At 40.7% G+C, this 20,171-nt stretch overlaps 1 protein-coding gene across 2 annotated transcripts in view; it reads left to right on the top strand.

Moving 5' to 3' along the window:
- Positions 1–20,171, top strand: part of TNNI3K (TNNI3 interacting kinase) — an 84,277-nt gene that overhangs the window by 49,786 nt on the left and 14,320 nt on the right. For both annotated transcript variants that reach the window (XM_054073130.1, XM_009569198.2), the window contains 4 exons: positions 3,325–3,377; positions 5,488–5,540; positions 6,659–6,791; positions 10,159–10,268. In XM_054073130.1, coding sequence (XP_053929105.1) covers positions 3,325–3,377; positions 5,488–5,540; positions 6,659–6,791; positions 10,159–10,268 — 349 coding nt within the window. The remainder of the gene's footprint in view (positions 1–3,324; positions 3,378–5,487; positions 5,541–6,658; positions 6,792–10,158; positions 10,269–20,171) is intronic.

The raw sequence follows: 20,171 nt of genomic DNA, 5'->3' as shown, positions 1-20,171 counted from the left end.
TGACCATCAGAGCAGGATAAGTGTCTCACCAGTGAGGAAAACATCTTCTTTTTCCAAAACATATGATCCAACTCAGCCACAACTCTTACAATGGAGTAAGAACTTAGAGGAATTGGATTTCCTGTGTTACATGGGAGTTAAGATCAGATCAATGCTGTTGACCTTTCTCTGTAAATCCACCTGCTAGCAGCCATTGTAGATTTGTTCCTTGTTGTCTGTTTCCTAAATCCTCATTCAGTCTTGTTCTAAATGTCACAGTATAAATTGGTTTCTGTTATCTCACTTGGTGAGTTTGTTCTGGATAAAAACCCTGTCTCTGAGTAAATAATTAACATTAGCTTCATTTGTTTAATTAAAATTATCGATAATTCTGTGATTCTGAAGTTAGGCAATTATGTTAATTATGGCACCATCATGACCAACAGGTGTATTTATGTCTACCACAGGCAGGCCAGGAGTAGAAATAGGAAGTGATACATTCTTTTTATAACTCCTGTTCCTGTGGCTGGCCTCTGGAAAAATCACAGTTCTGCCTGGACTTACATTTGCCTCTGAGATACTAACTGCTGAAATAGGGATAGCAATGAGGTAACTATTTCTTAACACTTCTACCACTGAAAGAAACTGTCTGAAGATTCCAAATAAAGTTATGTGTTAGCTATGAGTGTTAAGATATTCAGACTCTGGCAAACGAGCCCCTCCAGGCTCATTTGGGAAAGCAGTGAGTGGGAGGCAATTTACCCCTCAGATCTGAGCTCAAAACTAAGTAGAATTGCTGCCAAGAATTACCCTGCCCTACTACTGACCTGCAAAAGTCAAAATGCTCCCTCAGCTAATAGACAAGCCACAACAGCAAGATGTGGCTGTGCTTAAAGATAGGAAAATGCAGTCAAGGGCTGGATTGGTTGGATGGAGGACAGAGCCAGCAGCTGCATGAGCACCTCCTGGTGCCGCAGCTTAACTGACAGCCATTGGACCTGGAGTGCTGGGAATAGGCAATGAGTTCAGAGGAACCACTGCTTTAACCGAGGGTACACTGAACCAGGATGACTCTACCTGGATGTCTCACTGCATGTGGAGGAAGAAAGCAGCACCTGAAACTACACAAGTCCTCAACAAAAGGGCTACAGAGCTGCTAAGCCCTCAGTTTTCAACTCCCGATAACCTTTCTTTCCATACGTACCTAATCTTGTGACTGGTTTTCTGTGTTACTTCACAGGGCTTTTGGAGGGAGTTTGCTTATGAGCCAAATGCCATTGAGCTGCCTGGCTGTCTCCAGGATGCTGAGAACAGCCCTCCAGCCCGGGCTGCCCAGCCAGGGGCTCCAGCAGACAGAAGGGTGGCAGGGCAAAAGGGCCTCTGCACACCGGTAGCAGCCCCAGGGCTGAGCAGTGAAGAGGAGGGGTGCGAGCCCCTCTGCCACAGCGCAGGGGAGATGGGCATGATATAAAAGGGATAAGAAGTATTTAGAGTCTTGTGTGGCAATATTTTTGTAGCTGTTTTTCTCATAGTTGGAAGCTTATTTTTTAAAATCCTTTAATTAATATAATGGACACATACGTATGGTTAGATTTCCTTCCAGATGTTATCCATATCCTTCCTTGTTTTTGAACAAATCATGTGTAAAAAAAGCTGGATTTTCTTCACATTACCTTCAATAAATAGGTTTAAACCACCACACAAATCCATAACTCACCTTTTTGGTTCAAGTAGTTTTAGGATAAATCCAGCAGGTTTAACTTTAAGCCTCCAAATACCCGTGCTGACAATCTGAGGTGAAATTCTGGTTATTCAGTCCTTTACATTCACTGAGGCCTGCAGTTGCCATGGTTTCAAAGATTTCACTGAAACCAAAACACTTTCACAGGTGTCCATATAAGTAATTATATTTGGTAAATCATTTCTCTGATCTCTAGATGTCCTGACAAGAGATCGCCCCAAATATGACTGACCAAACAGGATTTTTCCTTCCTAACTCCAGATAATGTATCTGGGGCAAAGATGAAGATTTCGTATTGAAATACACACCTAACATATGCTTCTGGCATGAATATTCCGTTTCCCTATGATTTCCCTGTGATTTCTTGCTGTCTGCAGCTCAGGTAGAAGTCATGAGCGTGACCCTCACCCCGGCTGCAGTGCACCTGAGATCCAGGCCATTTCCCATGGTGTTCAGGCAGTCCCAGCACCTGGAGTCAGGATGAGCAGGGGCAGGGAACAGACACTGGGCAGCTCTGCAGCCCTCACGTGAGAACTCCAGCATTTTCCAAGAGCACTGGGCTGCACAGCATTCCAATCTGACAAATTCTGCTTGGATAAACCAGAGTTCCAGCCACAGACCTGCGCAGTGCAGGCTCAGCCCTCCACAGGGCAATTGTTTCCATCAAGTAAAGACAAAAAATATGCATTTCACTGACATAGGAAACATTAAAAATTCTCTAAGTGCTTCTGACTCTTGAAGCAGATGGAAATCTAGCACTTTAGCTGAGACTTAGTTCAGGTTCAGAGTGACTTGGCAAGCACCATCAGTTGTACTCTGTGAGGTCTCAAAGATGTGGTGAAAACTGACAGGGTAGGAGTGGAGCACGAATGGAGGAAAGGACTGAAACCCTGTCTACAGCAATACAAAGAGACCAATGTCCATTAGTGCAAGTGGGGAGAAGTTTTCACCCTAGATGCTGCAATAAGCTACAGGATGAATGACGTGTCTTTTTGTCATAAACAAATTGAGATATTTAAGAAATAAAGTACCTTTGCCTCTTGAAAACAACATTTGCATTAATAAGTGTAGCCATTCAATTGAATAGGACTCCCCATTGTGGCAATATTTTTTCCCCCAGCTTAATGGATTTCTTATGCCTTCCAGTGATCCATTCTATACGGACTTCTCAGATCATTTCCTTCCTTTCTATACATCACCATAAATTAGGAATTACCACTATGAATTTACACTTATGCAAGCGTTAAAAGAAAAAAACACTCCGTTTACATTCAAACATCATCTTTTTCACCTCATCGTTGAGATTCAATGTGCTTATTGCATAAATTTGTTATACTTGATCTAGAACTAATTATAGAAATTGTTGTGATCTGGTATTGATCAGAAAATGACATTCTCATTTATGAGGCAGTTGGGTTTGCCTTCTCAGTTAATGTGTGCTTTTTAAGAGTAAGTATGAGATGTAGTTTTTTATCTATAGACATTTAACCACCTAAGCAGGTGATCTGAACTCCTCAAGAGTTTACCTATGAACAGAAAATTTTGAAGATTTCACCATCTTTAAGAAGCTATCAAACAATGACCTGCAATTTTTTGTCCCTCAGTCACAATATTCTCCTGTATGAGGATGGTCATGCGGTTGTCGCTGATTTTGGAGGTAAGGAGTTTTCATGAAATATTCATACATGAACTTCAAATGCTCTAAAACTAAACATGTGCTTACTAAAATATGCTGAGGAGGTTGCTCTTCATTTTGTTGTTTTGAAATGGGACAAAATGCTTTTAGGGATGGGGATACCCCTGGTTTTGTCTCACCTAAGTTACCAGGGTCTGTGGAATACCCCACTGTTTATCTGAGAAGGAAGCCCAGGTAGTAGTGAGATGGCTGCATCCCAGTTTGAGTTTTAGTGGTAGGACAGGGGAAGAAGTTGAGTTAAAATGCCTATAGTAGAAGATATGTCCACTTTCCTGGCAAGTGAGTGGTGCAGTTGCGACACCAGAAGGATGGGATGTCATGCAGAGGGACCTGGACAGACTGGAGAAGTTGGCCTCTGAGAACCTCATGAGGTTCAACAAGGCCATGTATAAGGTCCTGCACCTGGGTTGGGGCAATCCCCATTTTCAGCACACGATGGGGGTTGATGTGCTTGAGAGCAGCCCTGCACAGAAGGACCTGGGGGTGCTGGTCAATGAGAAGCTCGACAGAAGGCCAACCGTGTCCTGGGCTGCATCAAAAGAAGTGTGGCCATCAGGGTGAAGGAAGTGATTCTGCCCCTCTATTGGTCTCTTGTGAGAACTCATCTGGAATATCGTGTCCAGTTCTGGAATCCTCAATGTAAGAAGGATATGGAGCTGTTGGAATGGGTCCAGAGGAGGGCTACAAAGATAATCGGAGGGCTGGAGCACCTTCCCTACAAGGACAGGCTGAGAGAGTTGGGGTTGTTCAGCCTGGAGAAGAGAAGGCTCAGAGGAGATCTTATAGTGACCTTCCAGTACCTGAAGGGGGCCTACAGGAAAGCGGGAGAGGAGCTATTCATAAAGGCTTGTGGGGTTGGGGCCAGGGGGAACGGGTATAAACTGGAGAGGGGCAGATTTAGACTAGACATTAGGAAGAATTTCCTCACTGTGAGAGTGGTGAGACACTGGAACAGGTTGCCCAGGGAGTTTGTGGGTGCCCCATCCCTGGAGGTGTTCAAGGCCAGGTTGGATGGGGCCTTGGGCAGCCTGATTTAGTGGGATGTCGCTGCCCATGGCAGGGGGGTCAGAGCAAGATGATCTTTAAGATCCCTTCCAACCCTAACCTATGATTCTATGATTCTATGATTCTAAGTGCTCAGGATGTGAGAACAATGCTATTGTGCGAGTATGGCCCTTAGCAGCCAAGTCTCATGGCAACAGGGCAGGGTTTTTTTTTTACTTTATTTAAGGAGCACAATGTAGCTCTTTATTTCAGTTGCAGATCCTGGGAGCTTTTTGTGTTTGAAATTAGACTCAACTATACTACATGAATCAATGTTTTGTTCATCGTCTTGTTGTTCACCAGTCAAGCTCCATGGGAGTGTTTTCTTGTAGGTGCAAGGGTGGAGTTTATGGAGCTGGGTTTGCCCTAACTCCACAGGAACTGCTTGGCTTAAGACTGTTAATGGCCATTGTCACTGTGCAGTATCCCAACAAGCGTGAGCAGCAGAGATGCAGAGCCATCAGCTTAACATCGAAGGGGGGTGGTGGCAGCACGACTGTACCTGTCAGGGTTCCACACTGACCCAATGCTGCTCTTATCCAGCCTGAGGAGGCAAAAAGCAATATAAGGCTTGGACCCAGGGGAGTGGCTGCATTTCTGGGCACTGCCAACAATGCTTTTATTCACACAGATGCACACTTAAATTTATTTTGCTCATATGTCAGAGGCATTTAAGTCCTGCTTAGGGGCTTACTTACATATCTCAAAGTGTAGAATCAACCAGTACAAATACCCACAAGGTCACAAATTCTGAGCTGGATCCTCAGCTTCTGTCAACAGCTATTAGAGTCAATGGAGCTTTGTAGATCTATGCCAGTGCTGAATTTGGCAGGCAAGTTTCGGAATCCTCTTTGTCTGTACATACTCGTATTGAAAAAGAGCTATGACAGTTCGTCAGCACTTTCCAAACACCAGAGATACTAAAAAAAAAAGAAAACCAATGAACTTTTTATCAGGATTTGTGTATAACAAAGTGGGTATCAGCATTGGACTGGCAGTAATCTTTTTGTTGTTCTGTGTGTTTCAGAATCTAGATTTTTGCAGTCCCTGGATGAAGACAATATGACAAAACAACCTGGGGTTTGTCTCTTGTTTTGTTCTACATAATTAGTATAAAACATACAGCAAAGTTGGTTTAGTAGTATAGTATTTCATCTCTTTTAATGATTCCCTGTGAGTTCTTCTTTTCCTTTAAGCCTCTTCAATAGCAGAGATGAGTGAATATATAATATATGCAACAGAAAATAATAATTTTTGAAGTTGTCTTTGAAGCTCTATTGCACCTTATCCTCAAACACAGTTTGCTGGCAGGTGGTTCCTATTTCTAGTAGGGAATCGGTTATTTGACACTGATTCTCTTTCAGAGTTATTTTCTCCTTTACAAGCCTATCGCTCATGGAGAGTCAGCTTTACAAGACAGGACTGTTGTCTTCATAAGTTTTAGTCCAGATGGATTCTGTGTTTTTCACTCCATGGTCATGTCAGTTTGCATCACCGTAATGACTAGTTGTGGAAGAAGGTGGGTGATGCTAAACCAGGGTTGGTCAATCTCCTTTCTAACAAACTGTAACGCACACTTACTGGCTGAGGAGTGACTATTCCTGCTGCAGACGTGGGTCCTGGAGGGTTTGATGACATCTCAGTGGGAAGGGCTGTCTTGTAAAGAATGTAGATTAAGTTAATGAGGTAAAAGGAATCTGCAAAAACACCTCGAACTCATCCCTCCAGTGAGAGGCTGGTTGTTTGTGAAGCAGCCTCTGAACTGGGCTTCTGCAGAAAGCAGAGAGATCCAAGAGAAAAGGTACCAGCCCAATGCAATTGTTGTCAGTTTTTCCCATCTGCTAGCTGGGGTGTTCATTAATTGGCATTAGAAGGCATGCCTGGTGCTGATGACGTGGTCTCCAGACCTCTAAGCTGGATGTTCTGCTTTTGTTCTAGCATTGCTCTCATGTGTAAAGTGTGGTCAGGCTGGCTTTACAGGGCTGAGACAGCTACCGTGCTAATGTATGATGTGCAATAATACACTGCCTGGATTTTGCAAGCTAGGTGAAAAATTTCCTGGCAACTTTACCAGTTATTTTATGGTGCAATGGAGGCAAGGGAATAGGAAAAGAAAACAAATAAACTAATACAGGATAATGTGCATAAATGAGGAAGCAAATGCTGTTAATGTATTCTTGGTGTTTCCTGATGTGCAGAACCTACGCTGGATGGCCCCTGAGGTGTTCACCCAGTGTACCAGGTACACTATAAAAGCCGATGTTTTCAGCTATGCTTTGTGCCTCTGGGAACTATTAACAGGTGAAATTCCATTTGCTCACCTGAAACCAGGTAAGATACTCAATGAGTTATTACTTAAATTTCTCTGAACTAGAGAAGTAACTACACTGCATGTACATTTTCATGTTTGTGTTCATTTTCCACTGGTCCTTGTTTCATGGCCATTTAACTGAAGATCAAAACGAACATTCCTGGGAGCAGTTCCAGTACAGCATCGCCTACATTACCAAAGCCTTCTGTAAGGTTACTCTTTCTAATATCAGCTGCAGTTAATTCCCAATTAGCCAGTTTACTCTGTTCATATTGTGGTCTAAGTAGACCTAGAAGACTCGAGTAGTTAAAGCTCACTTGGAGCATCACAAATTAAATAAAAAGCATAGAAAAATTATATAGGAGTACTCTTTCTCCCCCTGCCTCTCCCCTCATTTCTTTTAAATGTATTACAGTGACTGAATTATAAGGTCCCTTTATCCTGACTTCTCGGGCTTGTTGCAGCTTTAGAGAGAAGCATTTTCTGTCCCTTCTTTCTTTGCTGAGACACTGTGCCTAGGGAAGGGCTCTTTCCTTGTCCTCTATGGGAGTGATGAGTCCTTCCTTACCTCCAGAGCACCAACAGTTTATTTGAATCCAATATAAAAACTATTATAAAACTTGTTTCCAAAGATTGTGTTGGTGCCCACAACCGTGGGGATGCAGTTTTCCCAAATGCTCGCATTTGATCTAGGTCTATTCTCCTTAATGTTTTTTGGTCGTCTCAGTGGCCTAAGCAAGTGTAATTTTCCCCCTTCCATGGGTAAGTAAGCCAAGACTTTGTACAAGGTAGTTTTATGTATTTTTTATGTACACAGGTGATTTTTCAGATGTAAGAGTCACGATTCAGAACTAGTTCCTCGTCTTCTGTGGTACCTCTAACTACTGCTTGTGAAAGATGTATTTACACACACACAAAAATATATATTGAATGTGTACATCTGAATCACATATAATTCTGCAAAAAGCAGCTTTCAGGGTGTTGTATGTCTTACAGTCTACGTATAAGCCCTGTATTTATGATATATGCTCAGATTATGACTATTCAATTAAATACAAATCCCATCTTTCTCTCAAAGTATGTATTTCAAGGTGAAGGATTTTCTTTATGAATATTTTGTATGTTATCTGCAGAACACTAACTCCAATTACGCATCACTGACATTTTTTCTGGTTTATAGTCACCTCTGTGCTGGCTTAGACATCTAGGAAGCCATTCTTATGAAGTTCATTGAAATAATTAGGTGTTGAAAAGAATATATGAGTATAAAATTTGATTATAATGACAACTAGATGTTGTCCATTGAAATAAAAGTAGTTACCTCATTAAAAGCAATTTTGTGTTTTCTACTGAATGTAGTACAGTACTCAGTTATAGAAGGATATGCTCTATCCTAAGACAGCCATTCATCAAATTTCTATTGGATGAATATTAATAACTATTTTTATAGGTATTGATTTAAAGTCACTACTTAATTTATCAAATAGAATATCTGTTAAAACTGGTGGAGTATCAATTAAATGACTTCAAATCCTTAAGTCAAACATAATGCTCGTTGAGGTTCACATCCTGCAGTCCAATGGAACCAAACCCTGCAGCATATCTTCTGTGCTCTAGGCACAGTCTGTGTGCAAAAGTGGACATTGGCAGTTACCTGGTAAGTGGTCTTCTATTTAAAATACGGTTTGCAAAGCCCAGGGGGCAAGAGGAAACTCTAAGACATCTGAAGATCCTCTTAAGGATCCTATTTCGCACAGATAACGTTCGGTTCACATCTGTAAAAGTGTCAACCTGTAAGCTTTGAGTAGAGGTCTGTGGGGAAAGACGGGAGTACAGATGTCTGGGGGTTACAGGCGTGAAACTAGATTTAGAAACTGAACCAATGCATCCCACATAGAAAAACAATGCAAAGATAGCACTTGCACAATGGAAATGGTGTGTTATCATTATGAACATCCGGGTATCAAATACAGGAGTTGTTGACCGGTGTTCTGCAGTTACTACTGTTGTTGCCCTGAGCTATAAAGGAGAACAAATGGAAATAATATTTTTGTAGGCAGATTGTCATTGATCCCTCTCATGGCTCATAGTTGCTCTGACCCAGAGGAAAGGCAAAATCTGACCAACCAGTCAAATGAGAAAATTCTTGAAGTTTCAAGGATATACACAGTATACCTGGAGAGTGTCGCTAAGTTCAGAGTTTTGGGGAGCACGCAAACCCTTTTTTGTTTTACTTATTTTTGAGAAGAATGGTTTATCATTGTTCAATTCTACCATTGTAAAGTACTTTTTAACAGACGTATATTTTTAGATTAAGATGCTTAAAGGAAAGCCCAAAAAAATAGTGACACAAACTTTATTATAGAAGTATACAGAGGCACACTGTGTTTCTTCCTTTCTTTATCTAGTCCTGACCCCGTTAAACTGGTAGAATAAATCCTATTAACTTTGGTAAGATGAGATTTTGCCAATAGGTCATATGTCACTTGTGTTACCTTTGGCAGAAAAACATTGAGTGTTTTTCATTGTTATCTTAATCTGATTCGTGTTTGTCCTCTATTCATGGTGTCTGCTAGGCAAAAGAGGGATCCAGTAGTTTCCGAATCATGGCTCCAAAACCTTGTTAGAGTAGAATCAGAATTAGGCAAACTGTGTTTGCCCCTCCTATCCAAGTGCAGTTACAATATCACAGGATCTGAAATTAACATTCCAAAACATCGTTATGCAGACAAAAGCTGCAATGAGGACAGATGATGGCTGAAACTAATCTCTTCTTATGATGAATACTGTGATGAGAATGGAATATGGTTAAAAAAATCAGACTGTTCTTGTCGCAATCTCATGGTTGCAATCTTACAGTTCCCTACATATTCCATATTCACATCATTTTTGAAGTGTCAGGCAAACCAAGGATTTTACTCAGCTATTGACATGAGTTCAAACTACATTTGTTTTGACTTGAAAAAATTTTGCTCAAAAACAAATGAGAGAGATTAATCATCGATTCACTAACCTGTGAAACCAATTAGGAAACCATAGTGGCAACTCTGTCTTAGTCAGTACTGCCTTGCACTTATCAAAAGGCACTTACTAGATTTTTACTAGAGAAACATTTGCAATTAATTTTTGTCTGAGACTGTAACAGAACCAGCCATGGGTTATTGTAAGACATCTGAGTCTGTTGCCAACTTCTTTGTAACTGGAGTATACGTGTCATCCTGTCTTAACTTTTTCTTAAAAGTGAGTTGAAGGTTAACTTATTCCCCACCCCGTCCCACCACCCACCACCTGCCAAAGTCTCATTTTTAGGGTTTAAATGGAATTAGATTGTCTTCATCCATGCTTAGCCTTAACAGTAATGTGTTTCTGTCGGTTGTTCACTTGCAGCAGCGGCAGCAGCTGACATGGCATACCACCACATCCGCCCACCCATTGGGTACTCCATCCCCAAGCCCATCTCTGCTCTGCTAATGAGGGGCTGGAACGCCTGTCCTGAGGTGAGTGCCCCTGCTTCGTGCAGCCAGAAAGGCAAGACAGCAGGAAAGTGGGTGTTCCTGCTTTGGCCAGCCAGTCTGACTTCATGAGGCTTCACCAAAAATTCCAGTTTCCGAGGCCAGTACCGGTCCAGAAAGCCCTAAGACAGAGAAATTGTATGTTAAAAAATCCAGAAGAGTTTGTCAGCTGTGGAGGAGTGTAAATTAAGGTTTAGCCATGCAACTAAGCTTTATGTAGTTATGTAACTTTGATCTTGACTTGAGTTATTATTGAGTAGAAAAATGCTTTCTGCTTTCGGATATTTGTAGGCACTTTCTACAAATTCTTTTTTATTTCCATAGGAAAAATGAAATCCTTGCCATCACAAAGTGAGCCAAGTTACCCTGGAGTATATAAACTTCTGACTCTTTATTTATATTTACTTGCCTCCATGTTTCTTGCATTTAAATAGATAAATTTTTCTCCTCTCAAATACAGAGTAGATAAGACCAATGAGGACACATGGTCTGATCCAGGAGACTAGTCCTAATAAAGTGATCTTTTAGTGATTGCAAACAAACAGTTTGGAAGTTAAAGAAATAAAGAATTAAGAATATTTTGGATCTGTCCAAAACTCTTTCTGTATTAACATCTAGCTCCTGGGCAGCAGCTCTAGTTAAGTGTTTGGAGAACATGCAGTGATCAATTATCAGATTGCCACACAGAGATCTAAAAGCAGTCTATCAGGCTGTGAGTGGAAGGGCATCTGTCCTGGAGAGAGCCAAACATCAGGTCTTGCCACTAGGAACTTAACAGGTGCCTGTGCTTTATGAGGGAAAAAGGACCAGAAAACTTAGTAAGCCATGTGAATTGGAGATAGAATTTAATAGAGACTGGAAGATTTTTACTTTCCGTCAAGCAAACAGTAATAAGCCAAACACTGAAATGTTTTAATTACTGCAACTGCAACATTACAGAGAGCAGACATGGTTTCGAGAAATGTAAATGTAAATTTTTACATTAAATTCATGAGATATTTTCCAGGTCATGAACACCACTGGCTGCTCTGGTCAGTGTACATTTCTTGGATTGTCTTCCACTCACTTATATTCAGTGTAGTTCTGTTTGGCTCCAAGACAAACAGACATGGTTCCTGTCTGATTCTTCCCATAACCAAAACTGCTATTCAGTTAATTCAGTAAAATTGAGGTGAATTACCTTTAATTTTTTAGTATACGTTAATCAGAAACTATTTTCTGGGTTTGGGCTTGTTGAACTCTTCCAGCACAACAATGCTAATAACTTTCAGGAAAGCTGTGGTAATTTGTCTGTAGATTTGAAGAAAGAAAAAGAACAATCATGATTGGGGTTTTTTTCGCTTTCTTTTGCCTCTAGAGGTGATGCATTAGCATATTCCACAGATGGTAGGTAACATATAGGATTTGTAGTAGAGTTTTCAGCTTCATTTATTCTGCAAGGAATTAAAGGCATCTCACTTTCTGCCTAAAAACTACTATTTCTAATTCTAGCAACAAAACCTCTTCCTGTTCCTCCAGTGGCTTCCGCTTCTTTGAGTATGCGGTTGTTTTGATAAGGTTGATTGTTTTGGAAGCCTTGCAAATCCTGCACATCTTCTTTATGCACAGAACTGTTAATCTGAAAACTGGCATCACTACTCAGTAATATATTTCCATTTTCTGCAGAACTGAGTATACTGGGTGGACCAGGTGTAAATTATCACTTTTTTTATAGTCTTGGTATGTTTTGTTCTTCCTATTATCCAAAATTTATAGCATATTTTTTGTTTTGATATCTGAGATTGTATGTGTGTCCAAAAAATCCTTCCCAAATCCTTGACATTTCTGCTATAGTTAAGTTTCTATTCCAGATTTTGCATTCCCAGTTTTGGCTGAAGCATTGTGCTGGATTTTCAAAACCTAGTTCTCACGCTTCACACAGTTCAATCCTAGAATGTTTTCTTCCAGTTGATAAGGGTTGCTCTTCATCATACTGTACTCTTCTGTTATTCTGCTACTGATTTTTCTTCTTGATTTTCTCCACCTTTATTGTTTGTGGGTTTTTCCTGTAGAATAATTCTGGAACTTAGTACAGCTCATGTGTTTGCAGATAAGACTGTTTCCTAGTGACAAAGAAACATTTTTGTCTTTTTCTGGCAAACCACATGGATTACCACTTTATGATCTGCAAAATGGTACCATCTTTTGCACACACCACAGTCCTTGAATTCTGGTAGTGGCTTGCAGTGAAGTCCCTGTTCCTATGAAGTTTTAAGCTGCCTTCTGTTTTTGATGAAGACTGCCATGCTTTGATTGTTAAACACTTTTAAAGCAACTGCTTTGCTAAGATTTCACACATTCTGCTAAATGTGTCATTCCCAATGTCTGCTAAATGATTAAATGGAATTTATCACAACGAGAATTATTATTATATTGATTAACTATCTGTCTGGGATGCTTATCTAGGTAGTACAAAAAAGCCTTTCTATTTGCAGCATAACATCAACCATTCAGGTAATATCTTAACCCATGAGTGTTAAGACATTATAAACTTAGAGCACTATGGAGATGACACTCTCATGATATGCCCATATTTAATAAAATCTGATAAAATCGACTGATTGAATTTGAAAGCCCTTCCTGCAATACAGACATATCAACATCACCAAGAGCCAGGACTGGGGATGAAGGGAGTACAGAAATGCAGCATTTTGAAGACACAAACTTTTAAGAATGATTTAAGTTTGGTACAATTTTATTAAGGTGACTTTTTTGGAGGGGGGGTGTGTGCTCAGAAAAGGCAAACCCTGTCTTGGGAGCAGAAGAGTAGAACTAAGGAGAACCATTGGAAGAGAGATGTGGAATGGAAGAGATTCTTGCCTCTGAGATGGTGATGCAAAACAGATTCTTTTATTAGGCAGAATTTGTTTAAACTAACATAAAATACTACTTTTTAAACTGTCTCCAAATTCAAAGGAACGTCATTTGGTGCATCATCTGGATTCAAAAACACTTTAAATAGCTCTTGCATCTGTGGCAGAAGTTTCCAAATCTACTCCATCACAGTTAGAAAACCAGGGTATGCTTCTTGCCTTCATTCTTAAGGTGGCAGAAGATCCCTTTCATGACCCATTCTACAGAGAGCGTTGCAGAATGCTGTGATGGTACTGTGTTATTCTAAAAATAACCTCTCACTGTTAAAGTTATTCAAATGCCACTCTATCAATAGCATTCTTATACTCAGGAGTACTCTGAATGTATGATTAATTTGAGGGAGTGTAAGGGTTTTTTTTGAAGATAATTTTCTTGCTGATTAAAAATACCCATGAGCTTTCTGAAGACAGAGTAGGAAAATCTTGAAGTTTGTACTGTTCCTCTGCTTTTTTTTATAATATACTACTTTCCTGTCCCTATCTCATATTGGCCCGATATAATCCACTATAGGTTTTAATTTTAATTTAAGGTTAGGAATCCGTGGCAATCTCCTACTTGGACCTGGTCATCACTACTTTGATATTTTTGTAGCCAAACATGTCTGTGTACAGCAGGTATAACCTGTCCCTGAATTTTGCTAATGGCCACTGATTCACTCAGCTATGTCCTGAATAAATGCATGATGGTGGAAAACCAAACTCTATTTTTACTTCTGGGTTTTGAGTTTCACTCTGATTCCTACCTTACAGTCCTGTTTTTTCTCTTCTAAAAGAAATCCACTGTTATCAATCTTTGAAAGGTCATGCACTGCTGTAGTCTGTAAATCTCCCCGCTGTGACTGATTGCTTGGGTTAGTAACAGGTCTATAGAAATGCTCTTTCAGGGCCCCTGCTTTATCATTCACAGGCATGTTTCTGTAAAGCTCTTGAGAGCAAAACTCTATCAAGATGCGCTTGAAGCATGAGAATGAGCCACTCCTTTTGGTGTCCGTGTACCTCTGAACACGCCTCAGTGATGTCTGTAGGCATGTGGACATTTTATTCACTGTTAACATTGCACAAGGCCTATATTTCTGTAGAAAGTGGTATATTTCTTTGCCAGATCCAACAATAGATATGGCTAAAATTTCACTACTTGAGCTAAGCAGTGGTTAGAGGATCCCACAGTGAGATAATGTTCACACTGGACTGCATCTGGAGGTTTCTGATGTGTGTTCATTTGCTCTACCTTGTTCAAGTTTCTGGTTAAAAAGTCCAAAACTAGACAAGAGAGACGAAGATCTCCTGTGACAAATAGGAAATTGAAAAGGCAAAATTGCATACATAAGCATATTGTTAAGAAAATATAAACTTGAAAATACTATAGTGGTTTCCTTGTAACATACAGTGGTTGAAAATTGAGAGAGGATAATAAAATCAATTAAAGGTTTCTGCCCTATCGTCTCACAGGTAGCACAATGCACACATATCCTCTTGCAACACTGGATAAGACTTTGCAGCCAGCCTATCAGACGCAGAGCAGTGGCAGCTATGCAGGCATACTCTGCAGCAGTGCAGAGATCCCATTAGTCCCTACAGCTAATCACCCAACAACAGTCCCTCAGACTTTCTCCAGATAATGCATTCTGAGTAACAGCGTGTGAGAACAATTTGTTCACATGTAATTCTGGTGATGCAGACTCTATCGAGCTTCACACTTAACACTGACCTGAGTTTATCAGCCATTTATCACTAACGCATCTCAGCCTCCTGGCAGGGTTGTCAGCATTGTAAATGACACAACAGTGGACCAGAATTTCCCAGCTCTTCTGAAGAATTGCTCCACCAGAAAATTTCTTCACTGCCTTGTGACACTGATAGTTCCAATTGCTGGCACATGGCTTAGTAAAACTAGACAGCTCACTGGAAACACATGATGATGGTGTAGGAGATGAAAGAGAAAATACTGTGCCTTTTGAAAACTTGGAACAGAAGCTGCAGCCTGTAGTGAGAGAGGGAACAAGACTCGGGGGTCAAAGGCTGCATGAATAGCAATAACAAATGCAAAGCCACGATTAGCCCAAGCAATAGGAAAACTTGAAGGCAAGAAAACAATCATTGGGCTCCAAGATGGGCTGTCATGTTTTGCTTTGCTTCCTCAGCAGCTTTTGTCCAGGCATGGACTATGTCTAACCTTCCGGAGCCTGAGAGCTCACATGGGATCTCAGCCTTGGGTGATTTGACTGCAGGCAGTGATATGGCTGCAGGCAAAATTTTAGAGTGTCAGGTGAAAGAGCATGTTCAAGGATGGCTTTTGGCAGGTGTAGAGAAGGAAGAGGTAGCCCACAAGAATAAGTGTTCCCTCACTTCAGTGGGACAGGGAAATGTAGCTGACAAGTGTGAAGTGTTATAAAACACCTCAGCTACCTTAAGAAGCTAAAAGATGTGACAGCTACGCATGTTCTCTTAGGTCTCCCTTTCAAAACTAATGCTGAATGCTCACCAGTGGCTCAGGTTGTCAATGTATTGACCAAGCAGCCACACTGAGCTCCAAGCAAAGAAACCACTTCTGCCGGGACTCCAGCCCTTTTTCTTCATCCTGTGGTGTCTTTCAATTTCCTGGAATGGCTCCTTTTGATTGGGGCACAGAACATCTTCGAAGCACTTCAGACTTCGAAGTGTCTGAAAACTAACACCTTCAGCATCCCTTATGGGATGCTTAGGACACTTGTCCTAAGCATCCCATAAGGGATGCTGAAGGTGTTAGTTTTTACAGGAGCAGCTGTAAAAGACAAACAGGAACATGATTTACAAGTTGTAGAAGTATTCTGCTTCTTGATCTCCGTTTCGTATTGTAGCTTTAATCCTAAAAAGATCATATTTATGAATTTTGGAGCTGGGGAACTTTTTTTTTCACTTGTTCCAATGCAAAGAAGGTCTTGGATTATTGAGGGGAAAAATAATTACTCGTTGCTTTTTAATTACTCATTGCTTTTTAATATCTGAAATTCCAGGAAGGTACTTGTTCCTTTAATATTAATTTATTCAAAGAGTACTCGTACTGTGTTGATTGTTCTCTGAATATCCGGTGGCAAATATATTTTGGTACTAAAAAAGAACAAACAGACTCAGCTGTAAATCTTTCCCCTTCTGCTTTGCAGAAATCACATTCTGGTGCCCTCCGGTTCTGCCGTCAATATCTGCTGAGACAGATGAGGGGTCACTTACAGGACCCCTCTCTGTAGCAGGGCCATTCCAGCTGTGGCCTGGAGAACTGAGGGCATCAGCTCATGTGCATGTGGAGGATCTCTTGGACAATCACCTGTCAAAACATTAACAGCTCCAGAGTTTATACCAACTTCTTGTGTTTCCCCTCAAAACCTGCCAATAGCTGTGATTGATAATGGTGTAGCCCACTCCCAGCGTAAGACTTCATGAATACTTGGCATGGCTCCAAACAATCATACGGGCAGTTCCATGGTGAGGATACTGCAGTATGAAAAAGTGAGAAGGGGTCGCAGTGACAAAGTTCCCACACACTTCCTTGCCAGCCTCAGATGGCAAAAATGCTGAAATATCACCACAGAAAGAGAGTATGGGAGTTAATGGTGATCCCCAGCAGCTCCCTCTCTCCATGATGAGCTGCATTCTCTCTGTCAGTGCCCAGTTCTGTCCGTCTGTCCAGCTGCATTGCCCAGCTCATTACTATCATCTCCATCTTGTCTGGATTCAATTGTAGGGACCCAGACTTCCTTCAGCCTCCTGTTTCATCCAGGCACTCGATCATTTTTCAGAAGCATCATGTAATTCTACTATGCATCTAACTGTCAGACTTTTTTCTTTTTTTGCTATGCCATGCCATGACATACTTGTTCAAAAAACTGAAAGCCATCTGTTCTATTATATTTCAAAATTATTACATTGCTTATTATTATCATTGCTGCTGGTTTGGGATGCATTTTTCATTGCTTAGGCATGTAAGAAAGCAATAAAACTTCAAGGCAGGCAAGGTACGAGCCAATGATGTATGCATTCCTCATGCACAGCTTGCTCAGAGTGTTTCATTCCCATTAGCTATGTCACTGCTGATCCTAAAATGGGCCTCTCTGATTCCAGCTGTCTAAATTCCTTATGAGTCCTCCTATTATTTTGATTTTCCCACTACATAGTACAGAATCCAATTTTCAGAGTCTTTAAATAGTAAGAACAATGAATATTTCTTTCCCAGCTGATATCCTGGGAATTTTCATATGGGGCTCTGATTAGTGCTGATAAAGACGATCCTCAGATATGTGTTATAATTAATTAACTCTTCTTTAGGATAGAAAGAAACTGTACTGCAAATTTCAAAAATGTTTGTTGCATCTGCTGCAATTACTGTCTCGTGTTTGCAGGACAGGAGTCAGCTTTAAGAGGGAGTTATCGCAGTACAGTCGTTACTGCAGCACCGTCGTTACTGCAGCACCTTTCTGACAAGCTGCAATTGTGACTGGTTTTTAATGACCAGGCAAGTCAGTCTGATCGTGTCAATTAATAGCAACAACATTTAACAAAATGCAATACACAAAGGTCCTCTTCTGCTATTATCAAATGGTGGTTAATGAAAGATTGTTTGATGTTGGCTTTTGCAATCTGTTGCTGTATGTGCTTTAAAGAGAACGTAAAGTAACTAAGGCAAGATTACACAACTGCCATCATCTTCACACTGGTAGCCTTCAGGGCCATAGCCAGGTTTAATGGCGTTTGACATGATCCATGGTAAGGGACACCAGTGACCTTCCCCTAACTACTCTGTATAGCTCTGTCCTTATATTGAGAGTCGAATCTTCTAAAATAGGTTTGATAACCAGCTATTTCCAGATGTTTTGTGCCAGCTGTATCTCCTGACAGGGTGGATTAGATACAGACCTGTCTATTTGCACATGAAAATGCAGCAATAGATATTGGAGTATGTGGGCACTTATGCTAGCTCAGATGAGTCGGAGCTGTCTGACTGACAGTTTTACTGCTCTGACAGTCAAAGAGCGCAAGAATGGTGGGTTTGTTCGTAACTTCCATGCTTTGACAGTGTTCCTTGGTGACAGAAAACAGAAAGCAACCAGGTGAATCTCATCTCTATGAAGCATTTCTCACACAGAGGACTATAGAGATGGGAAGGTCCTTTACATACTTCTGAGTGTCAGCCAGGCGAGAGGTCCTGCATGCTCTATCATGTCTTCTCTGTATCTGCCCCTGCAGCAGTTGCATGAGTGGTTCTGCACATGGCTCTAAACTGTCTGAAAAGTCTAGTATTATACTCCAGAAACAGGGAATTCAATATGCTTGGAAAATGTTCCACAAAATGGGTTAGCTGCTTTAGAAGATGCATTACAGGGGTAGACTCTGGGTTTGGCCTAGCTCAGGAAGACGGATGTCTTATGTGCCTAAACCTGTCCTTGTCCTGGATACCCAAGAGCTTTCTTACCTGATTCAGTGAACTAAAGCACATGCTCAAGTGTCCCAGCAAGACAGCACAAGATGGAGGTTTGTGTGGCTTTGGTGACTGATTTGCCCCTTTTGGTGAGCTTTGCCCCTTACTGTGCTCCTCATTGCTTATGTACATCTATCAAGGTGAGAACTGGGGGTAATGGATAAAGTGTATTTGCAGAGCAGGGTGTAACTAATTTATCTATTGATATTAGTGTTTCCTGGATTCTTGAATATGTTCTTGTCTTTGTACTTTATGAGCTAATGTGGGAGGTGGGGTGTTTGATTTGTTTTCCACATAGCTATAAAGTAACTGCTAACAATCATCAGCATGTAACTCACATTCTGTTTAGATTTATTAATAAGATGTCATATTAAATTGTTGACTTTAGTGAGCACTATTTAATTTATACAGTCACTATCTCTTGTTAGCATTTCTACAGCTCGTTTAGCCCAAATAAAAATGAAAATATTTTCTGAAACCTAATGTACTTTATTTCTCATCAGCATCAGTCCAACATCATTTAATCTTGCTAATGTTTTAGAAGTGCGTGACAGAACTATAAGGCAATTGATAGCTCAATCAGCCAGTGGATGGCTTGAACTTTACACCGCATGTGGGCTAAAAGTTTTTAAAATGAGCTTTTTTTTTTTAAAGGTGTTTTGCTACTGTTCTCAGTAACAAAGGCTTTGAGTTACTCCTGAAGGCCTTGGAATAGTCTCGGGAGAGCCGCTGTGTAGAGAAAAACAAAGCAGTGTTACCATCCCCTCAGCAGCACCTGCAAGGTTTGCTGTGCAGCCAACAGCCTACCCAAACCACCACCATCAATCTGCAGTACTGCTGTAAATTCACCGAAGAGATTAAGGAGCACTTCTTTCAGTGCCTCTCTTAGCTCTCTGGTGTCTATAATAACCCTCAGCACAGTGGTGGCTCCTGGACATATTCCAGAGGAGGGACCACATGCTATTTTTTTTCAAATTGAGCAAACCTTCTGACCCGTGAACCCTTGGTAAGCCCCAGTAAAAACTGGAGGATGGATGGGGGAAGAGACAGAAAATGGAACATATCTGTATGGATTTTGCTGGGTGGCTGTGAAATGTTTCCACATTTGAAAATGTATCTTTTCTTTGCCTTTCATTTCATTCAAGGATCATCCCAATTGAAAAATAGTTCCCATCTGTCATGTCACTCTTATGATTTATAAGGTACTAGAACATTTGCTTTCCAGAAACTTTTGGCAGTAGTTGTTTCCAAAGGCAAACTGAAAATTAGAGAGTGTCTCTTACGCAGCCTTTTTCATTAGCTATTTTCATTTGTAAGCTTTCATTAGAGTACCTGGGGCTTAGTTCCATATAGAAAATAAACATTGTTTTATTAAGTACAACTCTTATGTTACAGTCAGTTCTTCCATGGACTCTGATCAAGTTCCATTGAAGGTGATAGAGCTTATCACACGCAATAAATGCAGTATTTCTTGAATACTTTATAGCCTAGAGCTCAGGAATACTCTAATGTGGTCATATACTGCTC

Source organism: Cuculus canorus, chromosome 8 (assembly GCF_017976375.1).
Source record: "Cuculus canorus isolate bCucCan1 chromosome 8, bCucCan1.pri, whole genome shotgun sequence".
NCBI lineage: Eukaryota > Metazoa > Chordata > Aves > Cuculiformes > Cuculidae > Cuculus > Cuculus canorus.
This window is presented reverse-complemented; position numbering and strand designations above follow the sequence as displayed.